The sequence below is a fragment of the Lipophrys pholis genome, assembly GCF_963383615.2.
Source record: "Lipophrys pholis genome assembly, chromosome: 2".
Taxonomy (NCBI): domain Eukaryota; kingdom Metazoa; phylum Chordata; class Actinopteri; order Blenniiformes; family Blenniidae; genus Lipophrys; species Lipophrys pholis.
Genome location: NC_137636.1, coordinates 30,468,083 through 30,492,431, shown reverse-complemented (window position 1 = coordinate 30,492,431; position 24,349 = coordinate 30,468,083). Strand labels below are relative to the sequence as shown.

Below are 24,349 nucleotides of genomic sequence, written 5' to 3'. Positions count from 1 at the left end.
AAAATTACATTTGAGGTTCATAAAGGAGTCTAAATTACCTGCAAGTGAAAATGTAAGCGTTTGTCTTTGGCCTCTAATGTCCTAGATGTGAGCTGCCTTCACCTGATATCAGCTAATAATGGAAGGTGGATGGATGCACCAAAAATCACCATTACCAGATATTTCGATTTCCATACTTATAGACATGTAATATAGCAGTATGGTCCAATTCATGTCTAAACAAGCAGTTCAGAATAAGTGGTACAGATTAAATCACCAAAAGGTAAAAATATGTTTTCATCATCCAAACATAGGCAACAAACCCAATAATTATCATGTGCCAATGGGAATCAAAGCAGTTCTTCACTTCACTGCAAGAAACACTTACACTTGTTTTGTCTGCCACTTAAACAAATGCAGAGAGGGCAAAGCGGTTACTCTCGAGTCACAGCATAAAGGCTGACGGACAAGAGTGCATGTAAGCATTACAAACCAGCATCCAGCTGGGAAGCCTCTCACTTCAGTGTGCCTGATTTTTATTTATTTTTACAAGGGTGAACTATCTGCTCAAAGAAAGCCGCGAGCAGTCTGCAAGTGTTCCCGAAAAAATTAAAAGGGCTCAATTTAGAGTCCAAAAGCACAATCGGCGGTTTAGATTAAGGTCCCTTGCAGCAGCACCTGTGACGCCGACCGTCACAATTTAACCTGTGAATATGAAAACCCCGACGCAAATGATCAATCTTGAACCCCGAGTGCTCGACACAGCTGCAGCTGACCATTACAAGCACTGGAAGGACTAATTAGCCACATGCACTGCGGGGGAGTGAAGAGTGGGCTGCTATCCCCTGATGCCTTGCCTGTTCAGCAAACACACTATCAGCAGACTCTTCACACATCAGTGCACATGAATAGCACAGTCAGCCTGTAAGCATCAACACAGGGCTGGATGTTGACACAGACAGGGAGAGGCTCACTCAGATGGCTCTGGTTTATGGCCCCGTTTCAATCAAGGACTTTTTGCAGATGAACAAATGGTATGTGTGGATGAGCTCTGGTTCAGGCGGACCACCAGTTTCTCTCGTCACCCGCTGCCCTGTGGGGAATAGCTGAGGTACTCACAATACAAGTAGCGTTCTGGCTCAGGTTCAGAGATTCACTTTTAAAAGTGATGGGTCCACTGGCACTTGGAGATTTCACCTAAATTTATCCTGCAGTCAGTTGTGTGTTTACGAAAGTGAATGACATCAAACAAAACTTCTGTGTTGTCAGTGGCAATTATTTTTTCCCTTTGTCAGAGGTGGACATTGGGAAAAATAACAACAGCAACAACAACAACACAAGAGGTCTTGTGCAAAACTGTGCACATTTGTGGTTTTAGTATTAACCACTCAGCACTCTTGACAGAAACCTTGGGAAGAAGGCACACACAGATGTGGTGAAATTCACATGCCCAATTAAGCGTGCAGACCGTGATGAAACGTCTGCTGCCTGCGCTGCCGGTCATGTGTCACTCATGGGCCAGGAGGCTGCCTGGATGCTGCTAAGTTACGAGCCAACTGAGGTCCAGGAACCGCCTGAAGCCTGTTACAGCCAGCTAATGCATTCTCTCAGCCTCCCCCTCTGCCTCTCCTCTCCCTCTCAGCTCTTCCTCTCTGTCTCTTTCCCTCCCTTTTCTTTCCTGAGCGCTCTCTCTCTCTATCTCTCTCTTCTTTTTCCATGAGCTGCTGCCCTCTCCATCTCCGTGACCCCCTCCCCCCTCTCTCGAGTGCTAACCACTCTTCTTCACCATGGTCTCTTCCTACCGCTCACTCACCCGCTCCCTCCCTCTCTCTCTCTCTCTCTCTCTCTCTCACGTGCACATGCGCTCGTGCACAGAGACGCACAGAGAAAAAAAAAAAAACTGTGGCAGCAACCACAACAGCGTGCAACCTCCCCCACACTCCAGCGAGGCAGTGTGCAAGTGCCTCTGGCTTGCCCTGACCCACATCTTGATATAGCCCTAAGTATGCTTACAGCTAAGTCCTGAAGACACTCCTGCCACTCTTAGCCTAATCAGGCCTGACCTGCTGTCAGCACGCTGGGCAGATAGAGAGCCCTGGCTGGACTGACCATTATCATTTTCAGAAGGCTTTCAGGCAGCCCTAGGTACTCCGTATCCACCCCTTCCCCCCACCCCCGCCACCCCACTGCTGATTGCAGGTTTCCAACTAGACCAACACATGTTCTATCTGGAATAGTTAGTTAAACATTACACGAGTGATTGGATTTTGTGCCATCATGTACCAGGAAGACTTCGCAAGTTCTTGTAATAGCTGCAGCGTTATGTTCAGCATGAGTGAAACGGGAGACGTGAAAACAACATGTTGCTGGTTCAGATAATTTTGGTGAATGAATGAGGAAACTGCAATGCATGTGTTAGAATTAAGAATTATAACGCAGACAGTTGCTCTGGACAATCATGGCTACAAATGGGCTTAAAATATGGAACCAAAATAGAAAAAAATTTACCTTTTGTTCTTTGTACTCAATGGGTGGTAGTTTCTTGTGCTCCTGTGCTTTTTCCTGGCTGGAGTCGACCCACGAGCAGCTGGATTCCTCCTGTTGCCTCAAAGCATCCTCCAGCTGGGGTAGTAAATCAGGTAAAAGGTCAGGAGGTTCCAGGCCGTCCAAGTCTCCATCGTGAGCCTCTGATGGCAGGAGACTATCTCCCAAACCTTGGTATCCATTAGTGTTGATTACCCCGCAGCTCTGAGGCTGCTCAGAGGGCAGGTGGCTGGCAATGGTGGGGTAGCACCCCATGGAGTCACTAAACATCTCAGATGACTTGCAGTTTCCCTGGGTGGCTTCAGAACAGCGCAGGGCTCGGAAAGGACATTCCTCTGTCTGGTTGACAGGGGCCCTAGTGTGCTGTTGACTCACGAGTGCTGTGGATGAAAACTGACATGCTGTGCCTGATAGCTCAGGCACTGTGGAAGCGAGTGGTGCGGTGGTGGTGGTGGGTCTACATACAGAGGCTGAGGACAAAGATTGCTGACTCAGACTGGGTATTTCTGGCTCTCCAGGGTAGGCAGGGTATTGAGCCGGTTGGTAAGCGTTGGTGGAACTGACAGAGCAGGGGGGCAGGGTGTGAACCATGGATGACGACTGCATGGGAAAAGGCAAGTTGGGGTCTTCTGGTCGTGAACCAGAGAAGGCCTGACCTCCCCTGAGCAACTGGTAGCCGGCCTGTTGCTGCTGTGTTTGTAAGCAAGTCCCAGTCAGAGCAGCATTTTGACTGTCCAAATAAGACTTGTTGAGGAGAGACCTGGAGTGGAACTGTGCATGATGATGAACCTGCGGCTGACTATGGAGGACTTGTTGCTGGGTGTTTGGTTGACCTCTCTGATGAAAGGAGAAATTGTGGTGCTGCTGCTGCTGATGTTGCTGCAGGGACACAGCCTGCGTGTTAATTTGTTGGTGCTGGTTCAACAGCTGTTGCTGATGGCTTTGCTGTTGTTGCAGCTGCTGTTGTCGCATTCTGCGCTGCTGCTCTTGCTGTTGACGGTGACATGGGTGGTGATGTTGTTGCTGTTGTGCTTGTTGCGGTTGGACATGAAGTTGCTGGTTGTGCAGTTGCGGCTGCTGATGGCAGAGCTGCCGCTGCTGTTGAGAAAGAGGGTGGTACATAGTCCCATTTTGGTCAAGATTGCCCCACATCGGGCTGCTGCTGTTACAGAACAGGCCGTTGGACTGAGGCACTTGGCTCATGGTGGCACTGTGGTACTGGCCGTGTTGCTCTGCAATCATGCCACCACCTGTGCTTGGAGAACCAGAAAATACCTGCCCCATGGGATTCTGTGCCTTCATGCCAATGTAATGACTCACTGGCTGGCTGTAACTGGGCATGGCTTGTTGGGCAGAAACCGGTGGCATCAAGTCTTGCTGCTTCCCTGAGCCAAGTGGCTCCACCTGGAGGGGTTCAAAGTCGGCACTGAGGTTAAGCTCATCCACGAGCGATGGCGCCGCAGAGAAGCCATCCTCGTCCAGCCCGTCCAACCCTCCAGCAAAGAGGTTGGGGTCATCAAAGAAGTCCATGGCATCGGTCGGAGGGTGACAGGAACCTTTGAATCCAAGCTGGTCTCAAAGAGCCTGTCCACGGGGCTACAGCATGTCCATTATAGTGTGTGCCTGCACCCCAAAAAAGAAAAAAAGTATATTAAAATCCAATGAAAATATATGATTCACTCTGTGATGCAAAACAAGAGCAGACCTGTTTGTAAACAAGCTACTAATCAAAACAATCCAGCACAAACCTCACCACAGTGAAAAATGACCCAGAAGACCTGACAAGGTGTCAGGTTTAATATTCCACATGTATTTTTATCATCTGTTTCGTCATCACTGTTTCATCAGGGATCTATGTTTGTTGGCTAGTTGAAAGTAAAAAAAAAAAATTATCCATGAAAATGCTTTTAAAAATCCAGGTAACGGCGAGGTTAGAAGGCTACTGGAGAAATTTGGTGCTGCCAGTGATCTATCAGCACTGCCTTTCATGTGTGCAGCAAAGCAGCTGGTGCGAACCAACCGCCAGCCACCAGCAGGTGCCTCTTCCTGTACCCCCACCCCTTTCACACTCACACACACACTCACACACAAATACACGTCTACCCCCAACCTCCACACGCAATGAAGCTGGCTGCCCTGCTCCTGCAGAATGTGTGGGAGGTGCAGACAGCTGATAGAATTTCAACAGCTAAGGACAGCAGCAGAGGAGGCCCTTTAAGTGTGTGTGTGTGTGTGTGTGTGTGTGTGTGTGTGTGTGTGTGTGTGTGTGTGTGTGTGTGTGTGTGGGTGTGTGTGTGTGTGTGTGTGTGTGGGTGTGTGTGTGTGTGTGTGTGTGTGTGTGTGTGTGTGTGTGTGTGTGTGTGTGTGTGTGTGTGTGTTCTGTAACCACAGACCAGCGGAAGATGACAGGATGACAGAACCATACCCAGGTCAGTCATTACAGGCTGACTTGCTATACACTGAAGCACACACAAGTCTGACATATAGAGATGGTTGTTTTTTTTTGGGGGGGGTGGGTTATTAATAGCTGATCTCCAAGCTGTTCAGTGGTTCAATACACATGAAAATGTTTCAGAGATCATAAATACTTCATATTACAGTTCCAATAAACTGCATGTTCGATTTGTACTTAAAGGCAATATTTCCCAGGAATGTCTCGCACTACAGACAATTAGCAAGTTTCACACACACAAATACAGTATCTCAATAGCAGGACTAAGAAGTGGTTCAGTAGAAAGAGAAAGTTATTCTCTTCTAGTTTTTATTTTAGGAAAACTGAATCACACATGAACCACCTAGCAGATACTCTGCCGATGCAGTTCATGTTGGAAAGTCCCATATACAGTTGTTCCTGTTCCACTCCCATAGATTTCACTCGCTTTTCGTACATGGTCTTGCATTTCATTGCAGATCGTAGCTCCATAGGATAACTAGTTGTCATAGCGACACTATGTGAAACTACCGTGACATTAGAGGTGGGCGGTATAAACGGTAATATGAATTTGGCCCACGGTAGAGATTTTCACTATAACAGCCTATCGCGACAGCGCATGTTGATGATGTCATCAAGCCATGCCTGTTTTGGTCGAAAGCATGGCAGCGGCTGCAAGCCTCTTACACGGGAGTAGGAGGAGGAGGAGGAGGAGGAGGAGGAGGAGGAGGAGGAGGTGCTTGTAAAGAAGACCGGTGCAACATCGGTCATGTGGACCTGGTTTGGGTTAAAGAAGTGAGATGTTGAGCAGAAAAACCTAATCCAGTATTTCCTGTACATTAATTTCGGAGTGGCGGGCCGCCATTACTAAATCCTAGCCTGCAGCAGAGTCTTACGCTGGGTCGGGTACTCACAAGTAATAAGGTAAACTCCAGATAACTATCCTGAAACAAGTGGACACCCTGTACTGAGCAAAGGACTCAGCGTGCACGGACAGGTTTTAACTGTTAACACACCTTAATGAGCGGACAACCTGGCAAACACGGACAACACACAAGCTTTCCTCTGCAAATATAAAGCTGAGTGGACACTAAACTAGCTGGACCTGAGTATCTGAATATTCAGTCCTTGTGGTGTTATCCTGGTATTGCTACCACCCCGGGACATGGTGCCGTTTCTTACAATGGAAAAGTTTTGTTTGTTTTTTATTCATTAGTTTTGCACAATAAATGTTCGTAAAATGGCATTCCATACTTTTTTTGAAGCTTTTATTCTGCGCTGAAATGTATCTGGTATGGTAGCATGTTCAGAAACTCTCTATCTCTCTCGCTCGCTCCTGTGTCAGACTAATTTCAGTGGCACAATTTAATAACAACACATGAGAAACAGGAACGCGGACCTAAAAGAAAGAGACGCAAAGCTGTTGACTAGCTAAAAACAGGAATTACATGGAGTTAAGTCATAGCTGACAACGAAACACAAGAGACCATATATGAAAAGAATCTGAAAAATATATAAGATCAGTCCTAATTACATTATTTTAACTAAAGCTTTATCACACTTTTAAATGTAACATTCTGTAAGTACAAACAAACTAATGATTCAAACTCAACACCAATTACTACAACTTCAAGCACATTACACTGCGGTAAGTGTTCAAGACAGAAATTAAATCTAGAAATGTAAAGCATCAAATTAAGTACTGCGTTCACTTGCATAGTGCTGCATCTTTCTTCTGCAGTCACGCAAACAAGTAGCTAATCTGTCATCCCTCGTAATTCGTCTGACTGAAATTCATGCACATCGGCATGAAGGAATTTTTGTTTCCAGTGCGAGCTGTGCCTCAAGCGTCAAGTTCACCACAGTGCAGCGTGTGGTTTCCCACCTTGTTCATTAGAGGCTCCCGTGACTGCTCACAGCAGTTTAATTCACGCTTGTCATTTCCAAAGCATGTTTCAGAGGACGATTTCCAACGCAACCAATGACTAATCTCGAGATTGTCAAGACGCAAAAACCAGAAAGCAGAAACTTTTTCACCACTTCCAAACCTGAAGAGGTTTCTCTCACTGATAAAAGAAGACTTGTTTATCTTTCACATTCATACTTTGTACAAACAAAAATTATAATTAATGGCTTCCAACATGATTTAATGTCGGATGTCATGCTTTTCTTTAATACCAACTACAGGGCTTTTCTCTAATATCAACAGGTTTTAATTAAAAATACTTCCATATATGAAGAAATGCCCATAGAGCTTTTATTCTGCTTTCATACGACCGAGGGTCGTGTTTTGCGCTTCAGCCAATTCCAGCTAAATAACACAGGTACACCCTGCTTTCTGCAAACAGAGGGACAAACAGAAACACATATTCACACCTACAGACAATTACCCTGGACTGTGGGAGGAAACAGGAAGAGCCAGAGAAAGGCTGTATTTGGTGTCTAGGGTGTGTCCAGGACAGGTCGCAAATACATTTGAGAACTACCACAATCACAACTAAAGCTGATGAGGGCTTGCAAATGATTCTTCCATGTGTCTTTGTATTTAATGAGGAAACTGTGTGTGTGTGTGTGTGTGTGTGTGTGTGTGTGTGTGTGTGTGGTGTGTGTGTGTGTGTGTGTGTGTGTGTGTGTGTGTGTGTGTGTGCGTGTGTGTGTGTGTGGGGGGGGGGGGGGGGGCGGGGGGGGGGGAACAGGCATTTGTCATCTTTCTGTGAGAAAATAGTGCTAACCACTATGCAACTTTTAAAAAGTCTAATAGACATATTTACCAAATTGTCTGTACTATAAGCCACTACTTTTTTCACTCGCTTTGAACCCTGCAGCTTAAACAATGACTCAGCTAATTTATTGTTTTTTTTAATGGATTAATTCTTCATGCCGCCAATACATGGGTGATGCATTCAGGTGCATCAAGTAACACCAACCGTTCCTTTTTTTTTTCTTCTTATCAAGTTTGGTGGGTGTAGCTTATATTCAGGTGCACGCAATAGTCTGGAAATTACGGTACGTTAGTTTTGCTTTGAGTGAAGAAAAAACTCCTCCAGCAAACTAAGAACTCATGGAATGATAGGTCTCCAAAATGACTGCCGGTCACAAAGAAACAACTGGACTTTTTTGGAAAATGCACCACTCGTAGAGCAAAAGTATTTCATTTATTGAAGTCCAGGGGACGCTGCAGCTCAATGTGATCTTCAGTGGGCTGGACAAGATAAACGATAGCATGATAACCTCCAAGTGGTTCCATTTGTTTCCATGTATTTTGAAAAAGTTGACATTTAGTTTAAGATTTTAAGGAACACACGCAATCACAACATCAGACCCTTTTCAAAGGTGCCATTTACTGCAGTTTGCTGCTTTCAGCACGCGTGTTTTCAATAATTCACCCTCAATGAGCGGGTTGGATGCTAATGCTACTTGACGAGCTATACAGTCGCGGGCTGAAACTGCAGGCTCACTGTTCTCGCAGCTTAGGTTTACTACAACACTGCAAATAAATCAGGAACAGCTTTTGCATTTATACAAAACTTCCTTTCAATGTCTTCAGCGTAAGTTTAACAACTTGCAATGTCATCAAGTGGACTCGATTGGACCCTCTGGTGGGATGGTTTTGACCTTTGGGCCAATATGTTGGACAGAGCTGCTGTAATATTAATCTGTCCGGGCCTGTGTGTCTTTTTCTCTGTCTTAAGATATCTACACTCTTTGATTCGAGCAGTCTCACATCTCTTGACACACTTTCCAATGTGGATTTTGATCCAGCATGGGAGACAACATGGTTCAAAGCTCCGCCGACTGAAGGTGGAGTCCACCGACATATGGTAACGCCGACTGCGATGTAGACGCACGGCCAATGACGTTGCAATGTCACAACGATGCGTTTATGGTAGGAGCTGGATGACACACTGCGTAAACAAGGCTCCCGCTGCCACAGCTCTACAAAACGCACACGAGCACCTGAAGGCCTCCATCTTGATTCTCTGCTGACGTCCAAAACCGATTTCCAGAAATGAATACGGTAGCGGTTACTGGGCAAGTCACTTCAAGCCACTTTCAACCTCTTCTATCAATATATTACTAAGAAATGATTGTAATGCAGGGTTGGGCGATATCAAAATTTACAATATATTGAGATTTGCTTAAAATTCGACATTTAAAAAGGCAATATTGCTTATATTGACATAGCTTTTTGCATTATAATAATAGTTTTAATAGCTACTTTTCTCTATTTGTCGCCCGTCAAATTGATTCCACCACCTCTGGAGCTGTGCGCATCGGACCGGAGGTTAGCGTATCCTTACTGGTTTCTGTCGTTGTGCTCAGAAAAACACTCTAAATGATCACACACGGGTGACTGTTAAACACAGGGCATGCTTTAATTATATAACAATTAATAATAGTAAAGGTAATAATAGTAAATAGAGTAAATTCCCATGCACTGATGTATAATCTCAGACTGATTACTCGTTGATTATTACGACACGCAATGCCGCCATAAAGTTTAAAGTGACCCAGTGAGGTCCTCAACCTTTAAATATGATGAATGTTTCAGGTCATGTCAGATGAGCCTAAAGATGTCAAACATATGGTCCCTGGGCCAAACCCGGCCTGCCAGAGGGTTCAGCCCAGCCTGTGACATGACTGTGCAAATTCAGACAGTCGAGTCGTTGTTGCATTTTCGGTTGCAGCAGCATTGAAAGAGACATTTCACTGTATTTCGCTCCAGGACACAATATTTATATTGGCATGATGTTCAAATTGTTCTTATTTTCACAATGTTACATTTTCATGCATGTATTATATTACTTTTGTATATATTTAGTTTTTAGTTGTATTATATTTAGTTTTGTGGATGCTTGTGCATTATTGTGTTGTTGTTGTTTTTTTTACGGGTCGGACCCCCTCTAGCTTCTCCCTGAACTAAAATTAGTTTGACATCGCTGGTTTAAAACCTACAAATGTGACTTTTTTTTTAATGCATGACACTGTTTTCACCTTTTTTTTCCTGGAGTGTTTTGGTGGTTAATAAAAGTTTGTTAGTGACTTTGCTCCAGAATAATCTTTGCGGTAAAACTTCGAGACAAACAATATAAAACGTATATTTTCTATCGCCATTTTGAGGAAAAACTAAAAAGAGATATGAACTCTGTGCCATATCTCCCAGCCTTACTGTAACAAATTAAAAAGTAAATAATGATAATTTACCTAATGTAGTTGGCCATCCCTAACCCACAAATGTTTTCTTTGGCGTTCAAATCCAGTGCAACTTGTTCAGTCGTTTTCTGCTGCACTTCAATTGGTGAGTTGATGGTTGTGGAATTTCTGACACTGTGGGATAATTACTGCAGGTTGTCATTTGACTGTGTGTCAGCTGTCCGGGAATCCGTCTTACTCTCACATGTTCAGCGGCAATGACAGATATCGTCTCAATCACCTCTTTTCCCTCCGAATGGCTGTGTGGCTGCCACGAGCCCTGGGATGGGTCTAAGGTCTTGTCCAGAGTGAACCCTGCAGTACTGGGGTTAACTCCAGCTTCCTCAATGAATGAATGAATGAATGGATGATTACATACACTTGTTAGAGCTGTATTAGATTCCTACACCAACACACGTTAACAGCAACACCTTTAAAAACGACGGAACAAAACCGGCCCGCAAGAGGCTCAAATCCGGCCGGCAAACCACCAAGCCAATTGTAAAAATATCAAAGAAAACTGATTTTTTTCAAACTAATTTTGTCACCCTTTAACTATTGAATTTATTTACAATTATACTGTATGTATATATAAAAGGATATTATTTGTGCTTTTCTTTCAAGGTGGCACTAAAGTGGTGATTGTTATTGTGTCTATAGCACATAGAAACTATATAAATTTAGGGTTCGGGCATTGATGCCACAAAATTGTTTACAACTATTTCTAACTAGAATCTCAAACAAACAGTCCGTGTCCACTTTCCTCCAGTCGGATTGGACCGTCACTCGTGGAATACACAAAAGCAGTTGTTGTTCTTGTTGAGGCACGGGGTTATGGTTGGGGGGTTAGGGGTTAGGGTCCATAAATCGCATGTAGGTCCCACTTTGACAGGTTCTACGACAAACCAGTGTTTGCAAAAGGTTCCTAGGTAGGTGTAGAATATTCCCAAACCGGGATTGGGGGGGATGTATACGCATTCTGGGCTTCGGTCTGAATGTATTATTGGTATTTTTGGACATTTAACTGTATTTTGCACCAGAAGGTTTCATTAAAATTTGCTTTGTATTGAGATTGTAGTCATTTTTGGTAGTAACTGTTTGGTTGTATGAAACTATAGACATTTTCATCACGTGTACCCTGCAGCGCAACAAAGAAAAACCTTTAGTTTACATTTAAAGGTTACTGTGGCACTATTGTACTGGTCCCTACCCACTCACGATGAAATTGGACTGAACTGAAATGGTTTGGATATTTAAACATAAGGTACCGACTGCGCACAAATCTTTACCCTGCTTCATTCACAACCTAGTTAGTGAAGCGTTATTCCTCACGTACAAGAGCATTCTGTAGCCAGTGTGGCGCTAACCTTTAAACGCCACCCATCTGGCCCCGAGGCGCAGACCAGCCCCCGAGTCGCTTTCCAGCTGTTTCCTCCATAATCGTGACGCTAGAAGTGTCGAGCAGACACGTGTAACTCATGGCCACCATCAACAACCAGTGTGTGTGTGTGTGTGTGTGTGTGTGTGTGTGTGTGTGTGTGTGTGTGTGTGTGTGTGTGTGTGTGTGTGTGTGTGTGTGTGTGTGTGTGTGTGTGTGTGTGTGTGTGTGTGTGTCGCCATTCTGTCCTGGGACCCCAAAAGTCCCACAAAAAGCCACTTCTGCGCACCAACAATTTAACAGCAAGATTTCCCTACAAGATAAAACCGTGCAAATACAAAAGTCTCTCTGAAATACCGCAAATGTAAAAAAAATGTTTTATGTCTTTCAACGCGAATATAATTGTTTAAGTGTTCGCTTGTGTTAAATGTAAGTTGGCATGATGGAATAAGACAGAGCTGACCTCTGAAGTGAGCAGCATCCTCTTCATCGCTCCCCCAGAAATGGCTTCAGCCTGCTGAAGAGCTGCGTTTGATCAGGCGAGGCGGCAATGTGTTGCGCGACTTTTACGCGCAACTGTGCCGGGAGTGGAAACCCAATCGATGCGCCAAATTACGCATGGTGTAATTTGGTTTTGTTGTCGTTGTTTTTTTTTTTTGGTTTTTAAAGAAGTGTCGAGCGTGCGTCCCCACGCGCTCCTAACGAACCCTTCACTTTGCTTTCAAATAGGTGTCGTGACGGTGCTCGGTGAGGAAGACGAGGAGGAGGAGGAGGAGGAAGGGGGAGGAGAAGAAGGGGGGGGAAGGGGAGGCCGGAGATGGATGGAGAGGTCGTCAGTGATGGTGTCCGTGATAATCCAAACGGCTTGGCGCGTCCTCCCACTTTAATTTCAGTTCGAACGCCGAGGTGCGCTCCCGACTCGGTCGCTGTCAGTTCAGGACCACCGACGAAACTACTTGGATATTTCCAATTAGACGTCAAAACTCCGGAGAAACGGAGTCATATCGCTCGAGGGTTTTTTTTTTTTGTTTGTTTTGGTTGTTTGTTTGATTGTTTGTTTGTTTGTTTTAACTTGAGGGAAACGAACAAGTTTGGCAACTCGGCGGTGTCGCTTCCAAACCCGGGGAGATAGAGGGTGAGCGAGGCGGTGTGTCATCAGACAGCTGAGGCGACCCTCCACCGGATGACTGTCCCGAATTTGACAGCTCCGGTTCTGAATGAAACGGAGACGCTCGAGACGTAAAATAAAAAGCGACGAGAACAACAGCAAAAGTGTCGTTTCTTACCTGAAAATTGACGCGAGGCGCAACTCCTGACGTCAACGCAGCCCGGGTGTTATCGGCCAAGTTGTGAGTGGTGTCGTTAGTTGTACTCCTGCTGGCGACCACGGCGCAGCGGCTCTGCCCGCTGCTGCTGACGTGACCGTGATAACACCGCATTTGCATATTAGTGACTCCGGCTGTGATTGGCCGCGCGACAATTCCGCGCGGCGCGGCGTGCGCGCGTGGATTCCCGAACCGGATCACCCCGCGTGCGTACCGTGGGGACGACGGGGGTCTGACCGGCGCCGCGCCGCCGCCGAATAATCCCGGTAAACACGCGAAAAGTGGCCGTGTTGACAGAGTGCATAAGATGGCCGCGTCCGAGCCAGAGCCAATCCGGAGAGGTTTTACTTTCGCACATGGAGTGGAGGCGCTCCTCACTGCGAACGTGACAGCGGCACCGAGAGCGGTGCGCTACCGCTGGTGAACAGCGACATCTGGCGGCGGACTGCGGTTTACTCACCGCCCCGAACCAACAGTCCCCACACCATTCACTGTTATTCACTGTTTATAAAAATGCTCAAAGATAAAAAAAAAAATATATATATATTTTTTTTTTTTGATTAATTGTATGTCTGAGATATTTGATTTCAAGATTCGGCTTGGTGCCAAACTTTGTATCCTGCCAAAGATTTTGCAAATAGTAAGAAACAAAGTAAAGTGTGGGGCTTTGGACTGCTGCATACCAGGACTATCGCCTCGGACTGGAAGAGCAACTATCAGAATGCATCGGATTGGAAAGACTGACCTACATTGCCAAAGGAGAAATGGAAGAATTCGTGCAACTATCATGGGAACCATATATGAACGTTATAACATCTGGAAAATAGAAATATGACATTTAAAAGATTATTGTTTTCTTTTTTCTCGTTGTTACTTTTATTTGCATGATACCCGGATACGTGTGTGTACATATATGTACATATATGTCTCATTTGGGTCAGGTTTACCAGGTGTGAATGGGTGTTGTGGTTTGAGTTATGTTTTGTTTTATTTGCCTTTATTATAAAACTTGAACACCAATATACATTTTGGGAGGGGGGGGGGGGGGGCGTTGGGGATTAACACTAATAATCAGCTTTTTGTGATTCTCAACTTTAAAAAAAAAAAAATTACAATTCTGCCAGACTTAGTGTGCTTTTGTGGTTGTTGTTGCTTTTAGCACAGTTTAAATTCAAAAACAGAAAATAGCAGTGAAATTAAATTACAATGCAAACGGAGACATCGCTAAATACTATAATATAGATCTATCTATCTATCTATCTATCTATCTATCTATCTATCTATCTATCTATCTATCTATCTATCTATCTATCTATCTATCTACCATATCTATAGATAGATAGATAGATAGATAGATAGATAGATAGATAGATAGATAGATAGATAGATAGATAGATAGATAGATGGATAGATAGATAGATAGATAGATAGATAGATAGATATACAGGAACAGAAAGGTGTGTAACATGTTGAAAAAATAAAGATAAGAAAGAAGAAAACAAGTATATATTTCTCAAACGGTTTATTTTCAGACGTTGTAAGTACACGAGATGACTTGTGTGACGCAAAAAAAATTATTTAACATCTTCAACTGCCAAATTTTAGAAAAGAAATGATAAAAGAAAATCAAGTGCAAACAACTTAAAGGAGAAGTAATCATTCATAGGAGGTAACGAACAACAACAGATAAGACACAAAGCCATGCACATGGGGAGAACAGTCAAACTCCACACAGAAAAGCATGGCTGGTATTTGAACCCCATGACCTTCTTGTCGTGAGGTGAGAGCGCTGACCACTGTCCACCCCGGGCACAACCACAAAAAGACATTTTATCCTCGAACATACAGACAACCTTCAAACATGACCGTAAAACAGCACATCTATTAATGCACATGAGCTGGAGCAGAGCCACTCCTTCTTTAAAGTCATGTAAATTAATATTTCTTATCTAAATCGATTTCTTTTTCTTTTTTTTTCAAACTTGGCGACCCCCGTGAATTCATCCTGCAACCTCTGTGGGCGTCTTGACCCCAATGTTGAGAATGACATCGGGGATGAATCAAAAATCAAAGTCTGATGGGCTTATTTGAAGTCTTCAACCTAGAAACATTTCCTCAGAACTATTACGAACTGGACAAAGAACACGCAATGGAAGAGTACTAATACATAGGTTTGATTACACATCATTGGAAAAAACAAACAAATAAAAAAACCAACAATAGTGAATTATCGTGCATTTAAAACACACATATAAAGAAAGATTAGACGAATTAAAAAATAATGGATGTATACCTTTCAATCAGTATTGATTTCTTCATCCTGTTCTTCTTTTCTTTGCAAAGATTGTGCATATTATAGCTTAATTTCCCAAAGTCAACATCAGGATAAGGTTTAAAACGTCCCCCCCGGGTTGCATTTTTCCTCTTCGACATCTGGTTCTTTAACGGTTTTAATGAAGCAATTCAACAGAACCAGAAGCAACTTCAGTGGATCAAAATACAAGTGGCACTATTTTAACTTCATTGTCTTTCATCCAGTTTACAGACATTGTCCCGCGTGAAACTACTTGTGTCCCACCATTGTCCATTATTTATAACTCTTTAGGTTTCATCCCTTCATGCCATTCCACTTTGAATATTTTCTATAATGAAAACCAAAAAAAAAAAAAACAATGGGCCAATAGACTAAATTATCATTCATCCGTTCACAGTTTTACACTTTGGCTCATGTCTGAACACTTTGTAACAGTCCCTTAACTTTCCAATGGGACGTTGCACCTCTCTGGCGAGTTTGCAAAAGAACTACTGAACTCATATTTCAAACCGTCCATTTTCAACACCGACTTCGTTCACGTCGGGGCCGCAGGGGGGGGGGGGGGGGGGGGGGGCAGCAGCTGAAAACACTGGGTGAAGGGGGGAATCCACCATGGAAAGATTGGCAATGTATTGACACAGAAAGAGAGAAAATAAAATCCCTGTAGAGCGACGGAAAGTCGCCACTTCATCTAAGTAGCGTGTCTTTGTCTCAGATGGTGATGCTTCAGGGGACTCGGTTGGATCTCTGGTGGATTTGCTTGTAGCAGAAACAGTCGATGTGGTTTCTCGACTCATTAACTTTTGGTGGCACCAAGTGAGACAATCGTGCTTCAGCTTCATCTGAATAAACTGTCAGACGGTGCCAGTTATTTACATAGTGTTTCTTGTATTTCATTTACAATATATTGGGGTTTTTTTTATCTGTGATTCTTGATTGGTTTGAATTGTGAGAAGCTGCTTAGTTGTTGTAGTTAAATGAGTGAGAATGAAACCAAAGCAAGACAACGGCCTGTCACATGAAAACTTCCCAAATGAGTTGACAGGATGTAGATTACGCCTCAGCCCTCCCAGGTTCTTTGCCTTGATGTACTGTAAGTGTTTTTGATTTTTGTGTTGTACGACAATATTTTTCTCCGAGCCTGAGTCCGTATTTGTTTTTTTAGAGCGATTTTATCAAACCTGGGCTTAAAAGTAATGTCCATTATTCTATGTATCATGGTTGTTGAACTGAACATTTCTTTTTACTGAATATGATGTAAATCTGGTTAGTATCGGATGTTTGATATAGTTTTTTTTACTTCTTTTTGTGAAATGTGGGCTTGTGGAAGATACTCATAAAGCTTTGTCAAAGGTGAATGTATTCACCAGGATGAATACTCAACTATACACACACTGTATTTAACAGACTGAACATATGCACGTGTTTCAAAAAAAACACAAGTGTGGCCTCAAGTCTTATTTTAACCAATTGTCATTTTTGGGAGTATGGTGCATTAATAATTCAAGTAAAATCCACATAGAACATTGCTTGAAGTTTTGCATTACTTAATCCCATAATGCATCCTGATGCAGTGCAAAGGGTTTCTTAAAATATTTACTTCTGTTAAAGTAAATTAAGTAAATTATAACCATTGAGCTGTTTTTTTTTAATCTTATTAAAAATAAATGCATCTTCTAAGTGAAACTCAAAGGCATCACTTTTGAAGTAGAATAAATAGTCACTTCTCAAAACAAAGTTACTGTACTTAAGCTCAGTCTCTGTTATAAACTAAACATCATTACCTCTACCTATTTCTTATATTGTATTTCTTTTGAACCCAGATTTGTTCTGCTCCTGCAGCCCTCAACCTCTGCACACTGACTCAAGAAAATAAATCACACCAGTTAAACGGACATTTTAAATATTCATTTTATTGATTTCATTGAACATGGTTTCATCCATGTATTGGAGAAGTACTAGTTCTGTTGAGAACACGTCAGATCTCACACACACGAAGAGGACACTGATTTTATCACGCCGTCGCCTTTCTCTCGAGCTAAAAATAGGTCTGACATGTTTGAGCATCATATGATCACGTCCAGGTGAGACTCGCACACGTCCGAATTCTTTTTACTGACAATATTTGCATATTGCTCGCCGGTCAATTAAGCAGAAACGGGCTTTGTTTGGGAATAAAAATATGAAGCCCGTTTAATATCCCATTAAATGCTGCTCAGGCACCAGTTACCAACTGAACCTTATCAAAACATTTGATTTTCCTTTCTGATCCTGCACCAACTTGGACCGGAGCGTCTGAGAAATTCACAACAAGCTGAAAAGGAACTCTAAACACTCATGGAAATTAAAACCCAAGCATGGACGCAGATGTATCTATCAAAAAGTCCAACTGATTATTTACATAAAAACTTTAATAACCAAAAAGATACATAAACATTCAGATTTAAAATTTAAACAAAATAAAACAAGCATACTTATTCAGCATGTCACTTAAAACCATACTTGCCTGCTTTGCTTTATATATATATTAGAAACTATGTAAGACATATATGTGGGTTACACAGTAGAAAAACGCTTTTGTCCAACAGGAAATATAAAACAAATCTTGTAAGCCTAACTGGGTAATGTAATGGGCACGGGTGGATCAGGATGTGGATTTCAGAGCTGCGAGTGACAACATGCCAAATCTGACAAAACAGTCTTGAGCCAATTTGAACAGGAAGAATTGGACATGAAATCTTCACCACTCATTGAATCAATGCAAACCGCTATACTCACACGTTCCACCATCTACTGGGAAAATAATCCATCACCTAAGCGAACATGTGCGTGGATCAGAGAATCAAAGTGAGGATGCGCTTTGGTTGCATCCCAGCCTAAATGAGGTTGCTGAGACATCCATTTGTCGTCGATTTACATATCATACATACTTGGTTTCCTTATTCTAAAGCCATTAGAGGAGATGCCTACAAAAGCTTTTAAAGCCGAGCGATAACGTGGAAGGGTTGACAGAAAGTTCTCCCAAACTGTTTCCAGGATCCAGTTCTCATAAACAGCTGAGGCGAGCCGGGCGGCGCTGTGCCTCCCTCTAGTGGCCGCGGCGGGAAAGTGCAGGCTCAGCTCGGAGGAGGATTGTCTTCTTTGCTGAAGGGTTGAGTCGAGCCGGGCTTCACCCAAGACAACCCGGACACCTGCGTTCCCTTGTGGTGTTCTTCAGGCCGTCGCTAAGGCAGCAAATGGAAATTAGTGCCTTCTTAACAAGCGCAGGTCCACTGATGATGCCGACAGTCCTATAGGTTCCACCTACATGTAAACTAAAATGACACGCCTTTGTTTGAAAAGACTTACTTTGTATGCAAACATCCTGTCTTTTGCTTCGTCGTGCACAGCTGGGTTCCACGGAGAAAAACTAGAACCAAGAGAAGAGAATGAGCGAGACGTCTTTTATTGTTCCAGCGAGTCTAAACCACTGGAAGAACCAAATGAAGACAGTCCACAGACCTTATTGCGTAAGGATCATCGATCTTGGGCTGGTCAAAAAGATGACTGTTGCATAGTTTCACGCTGTCCACCACTTTGCTTTTGAAAAGCTGCACATCCTTTTCATACCTGGAATAATGGGGACAAATCATGGTCACACGCCTTAAAAAAATCAGCATATCGGCTTGTTGAGAGAAGCACAGGTCACTAAAGCGCTGACGTTAAATGCAAGATATATTTAATACACCAGGAGAATGGTTCCCAACACATCAGATGTGATTAACTGCTAGATTGCAGAAAGGGATGCAGTTTGCAAAAACACATCTGATCTTTTCCTCCTCGAACAGAAAAGTCACTGCACAGTTGGTTCAAAACAATAAGAGTGGTGGTGACAAATAAATCAGTCAGTCAACAGCAAAGTGTGACAGGACTGCTACTTTAGCCATACTAGAATATATAGTAGTTTACTATTCAGTGGTCACTGCGGGTGTTAAGAGTAGAGAATGTGTAGTAGTCCTTATGGATGCCATCCTGCTTGTAGCTCATGGACTTTGTGCGAGCGTTTCATGCAAAAAAAAAAAAAAAAAAAAAAAAAAAGGGGGGGACTTAAGTTTCCACACAAGAAGCAAGTAAATCCTTAAAACCTCAGTAAATGTAGGGTTTTTTCTGAAACCAGTTTGGTTAGAAATGAAAAGGTGTGGGTCATACTGCCACTAGGACACAGCATTGTGCATGCTTGCTTATAGTTATAGAAAAAAGGTGATTTTCAAAAGATTTTTTAACTAAACTGTGGCAGGATGGTTTAATATCAAGCTCCTGGATTAGCTGATCACCAACAGATATATATATATATAAAAAAAAAAAGTCAGAAACTCACAGTACAGCAGCCTCTGGATTAAGTGGGTCTGTGGTGTTGATCTTATAAAAAACTGTGCGTGCGTACATCAGGACCTGCCAGATGTGGTTGTGATTCCGTCTGTAAGAAACAGTTTGACAACATCACTTTTAACAGGTCTTGCATTTTGTACACTAGTGGCACTATAAAGTCCATTCTGCAAATACGACTGAAGTCAAGCGTTCAATCTTAAGACACAAAATTACAGTAAACTACTTGTATGTATAATTCATGTGAATTAGAATAGAAATATCCCAGAGGCACATTATTTAAACATAGTATTTATATTGGTGTAAAGCATCATTTGAACGGAGCCAGTGAGTCATTTTAGCATTAAAAAAATGAACAAACCTCCATTTGGTAAAAGCTCTTCTGACGTCAAGCTCTCCAGACACAGGGTCAACAAGCGGATGGAAGACTGGGATGTCGAAGACTAATTTCTGATTGGAAGCACAGGGGAGGTCATTAGAGTGTGTAAACAGCAACTTTCATTTGTAAACAATTACAGAACGTAAAGATCATGACAATTTTATTTTTTTTTTTTAATGCATCCAAGTTGAAACACTAGTTACTGTATGGACTTACAGGACACTCCCCATCTGGATAGTTATCTGGAATATACACAGTGAATTTGAAGACGCCATCCTGGTACAAGCCATGTCTCATGAAAATCACTCCAAACCACACTAAAAGAGTGGGAGACAGGACGTTTTAGATTGTTTTTCTCCCTCTTTGTGCAAATCAAGCAAGAATAAGACACAAAGACAGCTATATATTCAGATTTACTTTCTAGGGAATCGTGCAGCTGTGAAGGATGAGCTCTGATGAAATGTTCAATTTAAACTCAAAACATTTCAGTGGCACGTTATTCAGCCTACTTACTTAGCGCAGACTTGTACGATGGCTGGACATAAATCCCAGGGAGCTTCTGTTTAATCACGAGTGTGCTGCAAGAAAAATTGACAATATGAAAAAACACATTTTTAATGGAGTGACTGTTTAAACACAGAAACTCATCGAATGCACAAGTGGCATCATGTAAAGTGCACACCGATTACAACTTTAACCCCGATTCAGCATTGATACTTACAACTCAGCCAGCAGGGAGTATTCCAAGTAAAATGGCCCATATGAGGCGTGTATGCCATTGGCTGACTGGACTGGAGTCCCTGCAGAGGTGGGTTTGGTAATGGGGGCTGCATTCTTAGGGATGGGAGGAAGCTGCTTTTTGCCAAAGGGCAGCCGGGCCGGGCTGGCTCTCTGATCTCCGTGCCCACTCTGATCTTCGTTGTCAGATCTCTGCTGCTCCGCAGACACGGGGAAAAGAGTTAAAAATGCAGACCCATCAAGAAGAGACAGACTGAGTGGCAGCCTTTGGAGAGGGCTGCCCCTTGACTCAGAGCAGTGACCATGTGCTGCGACCTGCCTCTCGTGTTACTCGGCCCATCTGGTTTTTCAGCTTATCAGGAAGCTGCGTCTAGACACGAGCTCCATTCAGGCACAGCTATCATTGTATTTTATGGATGTTGTTGAGAATGATAAAAGCAGCTATAGCGTGGTGTTGCTGTACACATGAAGCGCCTCGAGAAGCCACAACAAACGCTGCTGGCAAGCACAAGTGTGTCATGAAGGCATGCGGAGGATAGCACACTAATGAAACTGATCTGCACATTCAAAAATGTCTGAACCGACTCTGAAATAGTTCTGTGACTAGGCAGAAAGAAATTAACACCTAAACTCAAGGTCATCTGGCCTCTTCTCCACCTCAAATTGCACCAGCACGCTAAATGTTTTCTCCACTCACAAACTCAAAGTTATACTTTGTCACACTGCAGTCAAAGGACGTTTTATGCTTCAGATGTTCTTGAATTTTAAACTGTCTATCTATGAAAACAAGTGTGTGTGAGACCACACCCCGACGAGTAATAACATATCCAGTCCAGCAGGATTCCTGGGAAAACACTATTTGGGAACAGGTGCAGGACTGAAGGCTGTAACCCCCCCCCCCCCCCCCCCCCCAAAGTAAAGAAAAGACCAAGTACTAAAACACTGCTGATTATTTAGGTATTGCGTTGTGACATACAAGTAAAACCCTTTCATTATTCTCACAAAAGACAAACTCAAAGGCAGTCAGTGAAGTTTTGTTTGTACAGCTAGTGAGGTGTACATGAACTGTATAAATGGCTTCTAATTGACATCGCTGAACTGCAATTCATGCACGAATCTTGTGATGTAAATGGAAAATCAAGGCTTCCACACACTAGTGACCTCCAGTTTGGTCTACTGCACAGTGACACAGAAGGAATTCTTCTCAATAGTTTCAGTTTTACCTTACGACTTGTGTTGGCAGACATGCTCCAGAAGGGGTTTAGGTTCATTACTCATTCATAGGTTCTGTTGGGTGTCTTTTTTTTTTTTTTTTATGAAGGTCCCACTACAACTGCTGTCGGGGCCATAGGCTGTGCTGGTTAAAAAAAAAAAAAAAAAAAAAAAAGATGACAAGTCAAAGGAATGATTATTGCTGCAGCACCAAAAGAACACAAACAACACTTACTGACAATCCCACATTCAACTCGAATATAACGCTGCAACTCAACCGGAACTGAGCACAACTCATCTCCGAAGAAGGAGCATAAACAACGCAATACCTTAGAGCAAAATAAGGAGATTTACTGTGACAAGTGGCTTTAAAAACAAATGTCTGTTTCATTATGGGTTAGCTTTGTGCTAACTCGGCTGTTGCACGTCCGTAGTGCTACGTTAGCCAACATTGACATACGTTTTATCACAAAATCCAACGTCACGCCAGTTGACAGCTGTAAATCAGATTACATATACTTCCAAGGTAATGGTACTCAACTTAATGTCTCCGCGCAAAAGCTGTAGCCTGTTTTTCTTGGCTTACTCAATAGTGAGCACAACATTAGCTCAAGAGCTAGCTTTGGCGCCGCTAACGCGTTTTAAGGCTTTAATTTTAGCTCGCGCACGTAATGAAGCGTCCGGACGTTACTTACCGTGTCAAGTTAAAGTCTGCGAAGTCCCTTTAAATGAGCCGTTGGTGTATTTACCAGTTTAATTCGAGCAGAAATTGCTGACCATTCCTGTAGATGTCATCTACCCTGCTAATGCTAGCCAGCCAGCGACTCCGTTTGACAGACGGCCACCGGAGGGGCGTTTCTATTGCGAGGACGCACATTCTGATTGGTCGAGAGGGGGAAACGTTCTCGCAGCTGATTTGTTGATTTTTCTGTGACATGACGCGCTCGAGCGCTTTAAAGAGAAACATTTGTGACATCTGCAGCTTGTTGAGATTTAATCAGTACACAAACTTAGGAATTACTTTATGAATTTACCCATTAACATCTTGAATCTATCGTAATGGAAGTGTTAGATGAAACATTTGCTTTCTAGACTTGCTGTGTGTATTTGTTTTAGTCTGTATTCCTATTCTAGTAGAGGATATAAGACAAGTGGCTAAATTAGCACGATGTGCACATCCAGGTACCAGAGTGACACACACACACACACACACACACACACACACACACACACACACACACACACACACACACACACACACACACACACACAGACTGAATATCTACAACTGCCAAATGTTGAATAAAAGTGCAACCTACATAAAGAAGAAAAGATTATTTACTTCTATTATTATTATTATTATTATTATTACTAAGATACATTTTTTGATAATTAAAGGAGCTGCCGCACAACAACAGATAGACACAAATGTGACACAAGGTGATAAAATAATGCCCATAGAATTGTGAATTGACCTCAAAATGACCCCAGAAAGACGCTAAATGTGATAAAATGACCTAAAGTTAGTACCAGCAATCACAAAAAAAACAAAAAATATAGTGCATATAATAGCCAAAACAACATATGTGAGACAAAAACAACAACTTGAAATTAGCAGCTCTGCTAAAAAACATAAACAAAGAAAAGATATTTTATTGTCAAACATGGAGACAACTTTTAAATGTGACCGCAAAATGCAATATCTATTACTCCATTTAGAACCACAAAGAGTGACACAAATGATCACTGATGAATAAAAAAAACCTCAAACAAAATAGAACAGTAAAGTAAAGTAAAGTGAATAGTTCTGCAAAACAAAATCTGTTCCACCACAACAAAGTCGTTAAAAAAAAAAAAAAACCTGATAAATAATGTTCCAAATGTCACTAAGTAATTAAATAAATGAATAACTAAATAAATGCAAAGCAGGCAAAAAAGGTGAACTGGATGGATCAGGGAGAAAAATAACCCCAGCCAGACACAGGATGGTTTCAACCAGTGCAATGAATCACAACACTTATCCTTGTGGAATAAAGACAGATGGAGTGAAAATATGAAATGAAAAAAGGGGCAAACACACGGACATTCAAAGTCACCAATTAACCTCATGCACATGTTTTTAGACTGTGGGAGGAAACTGAAGGACCCACACAGGGAAAACATGCAGACTCTGCTCAAACTCAGACCCACAACCTTCTCATTAGGAGGCGAGAGCGCTAACCACAACACCGCTGATGATTACAAACATAAATGAAAGGTCATCGACAACAAACAAGTGCACAAAAATACCTGTATATGATTTGAAATTATTACAAAAAGCTATAAAGAGAAATATGACGAAATGTTAGACAAAAATTGCAAATACACGATATAACTAACTGAATTTCAATAAAGTGGGCCAGAACGTCTGTATCCACTGAACCTGACTCACAATGACAAACAGAGAAATGATAAAAATCTCCAGGTAAGAAAGAAACACTAAATGTCCATA

General features: G+C 42.5%; 2 protein-coding genes across 6 annotated transcripts in view; both read right to left on the bottom strand.

The window, feature by feature from the left end:
• chd9 (chromodomain helicase DNA binding protein 9) overlaps nucleotides 1-12,927 on the bottom strand; it is a 78,502-nt gene extending 65,575 nt beyond the window's left edge. For 2 of the 3 annotated variants that reach the window (XM_080493440.1, XM_080493442.1), the window contains exons 1-2: nucleotides 12,812-12,927; nucleotides 2,488-4,146 (exon numbers count right to left, since the gene is read on the bottom strand). In XM_080493440.1, the coding sequence (XP_080349566.1) occupies nucleotides 2,488-4,053 (1,566 nt within the window). In that variant the 5' untranslated portion in view covers nucleotides 4,054-4,146; nucleotides 12,812-12,927. Of the gene's footprint in view, nucleotides 1-2,487; nucleotides 4,147-11,988; nucleotides 12,290-12,811 lie in introns of those variants that run through there. The other variant, XM_080493441.1, reaches the window with a different exon arrangement.
• A 4,125-nt stretch (nucleotides 12,928-17,052) lies between these two features.
• Nucleotides 17,053-22,690, bottom strand: aktip (akt interacting protein). 3 transcript variants are annotated; one of them, XM_080458808.1, is made up of 10 exons: nucleotides 22,554-22,690; nucleotides 21,870-22,003; nucleotides 20,630-20,841; nucleotides 20,422-20,486; nucleotides 20,125-20,225; nucleotides 19,891-19,979; nucleotides 19,522-19,620; nucleotides 18,666-18,773; nucleotides 18,513-18,573; nucleotides 17,053-18,388 (listed from the first exon to the last, which is right to left on the bottom strand). In XM_080458808.1, exons 2-10 carry the CDS (start codon nucleotides 21,915-21,917, stop codon nucleotides 18,281-18,283), a joined length of 891 nt encoding a protein of 296 aa, XP_080314934.1. In that variant the 5' UTR covers nucleotides 21,918-22,003; nucleotides 22,554-22,690; the 3' UTR covers nucleotides 17,053-18,280. The 3 variants fall into 3 exon arrangements, with proteins under 3 accessions (XP_080314934.1, XP_080314935.1, XP_080314936.1); XM_080458809.1 differs by having other exon boundaries at nucleotides 21,870-21,998; nucleotides 22,554-22,686; XM_080458810.1 differs by having other exon boundaries at nucleotides 20,630-20,838; nucleotides 22,554-22,681.
• Nucleotides 22,691-24,349: the final 1,659 nt, after the last annotated feature.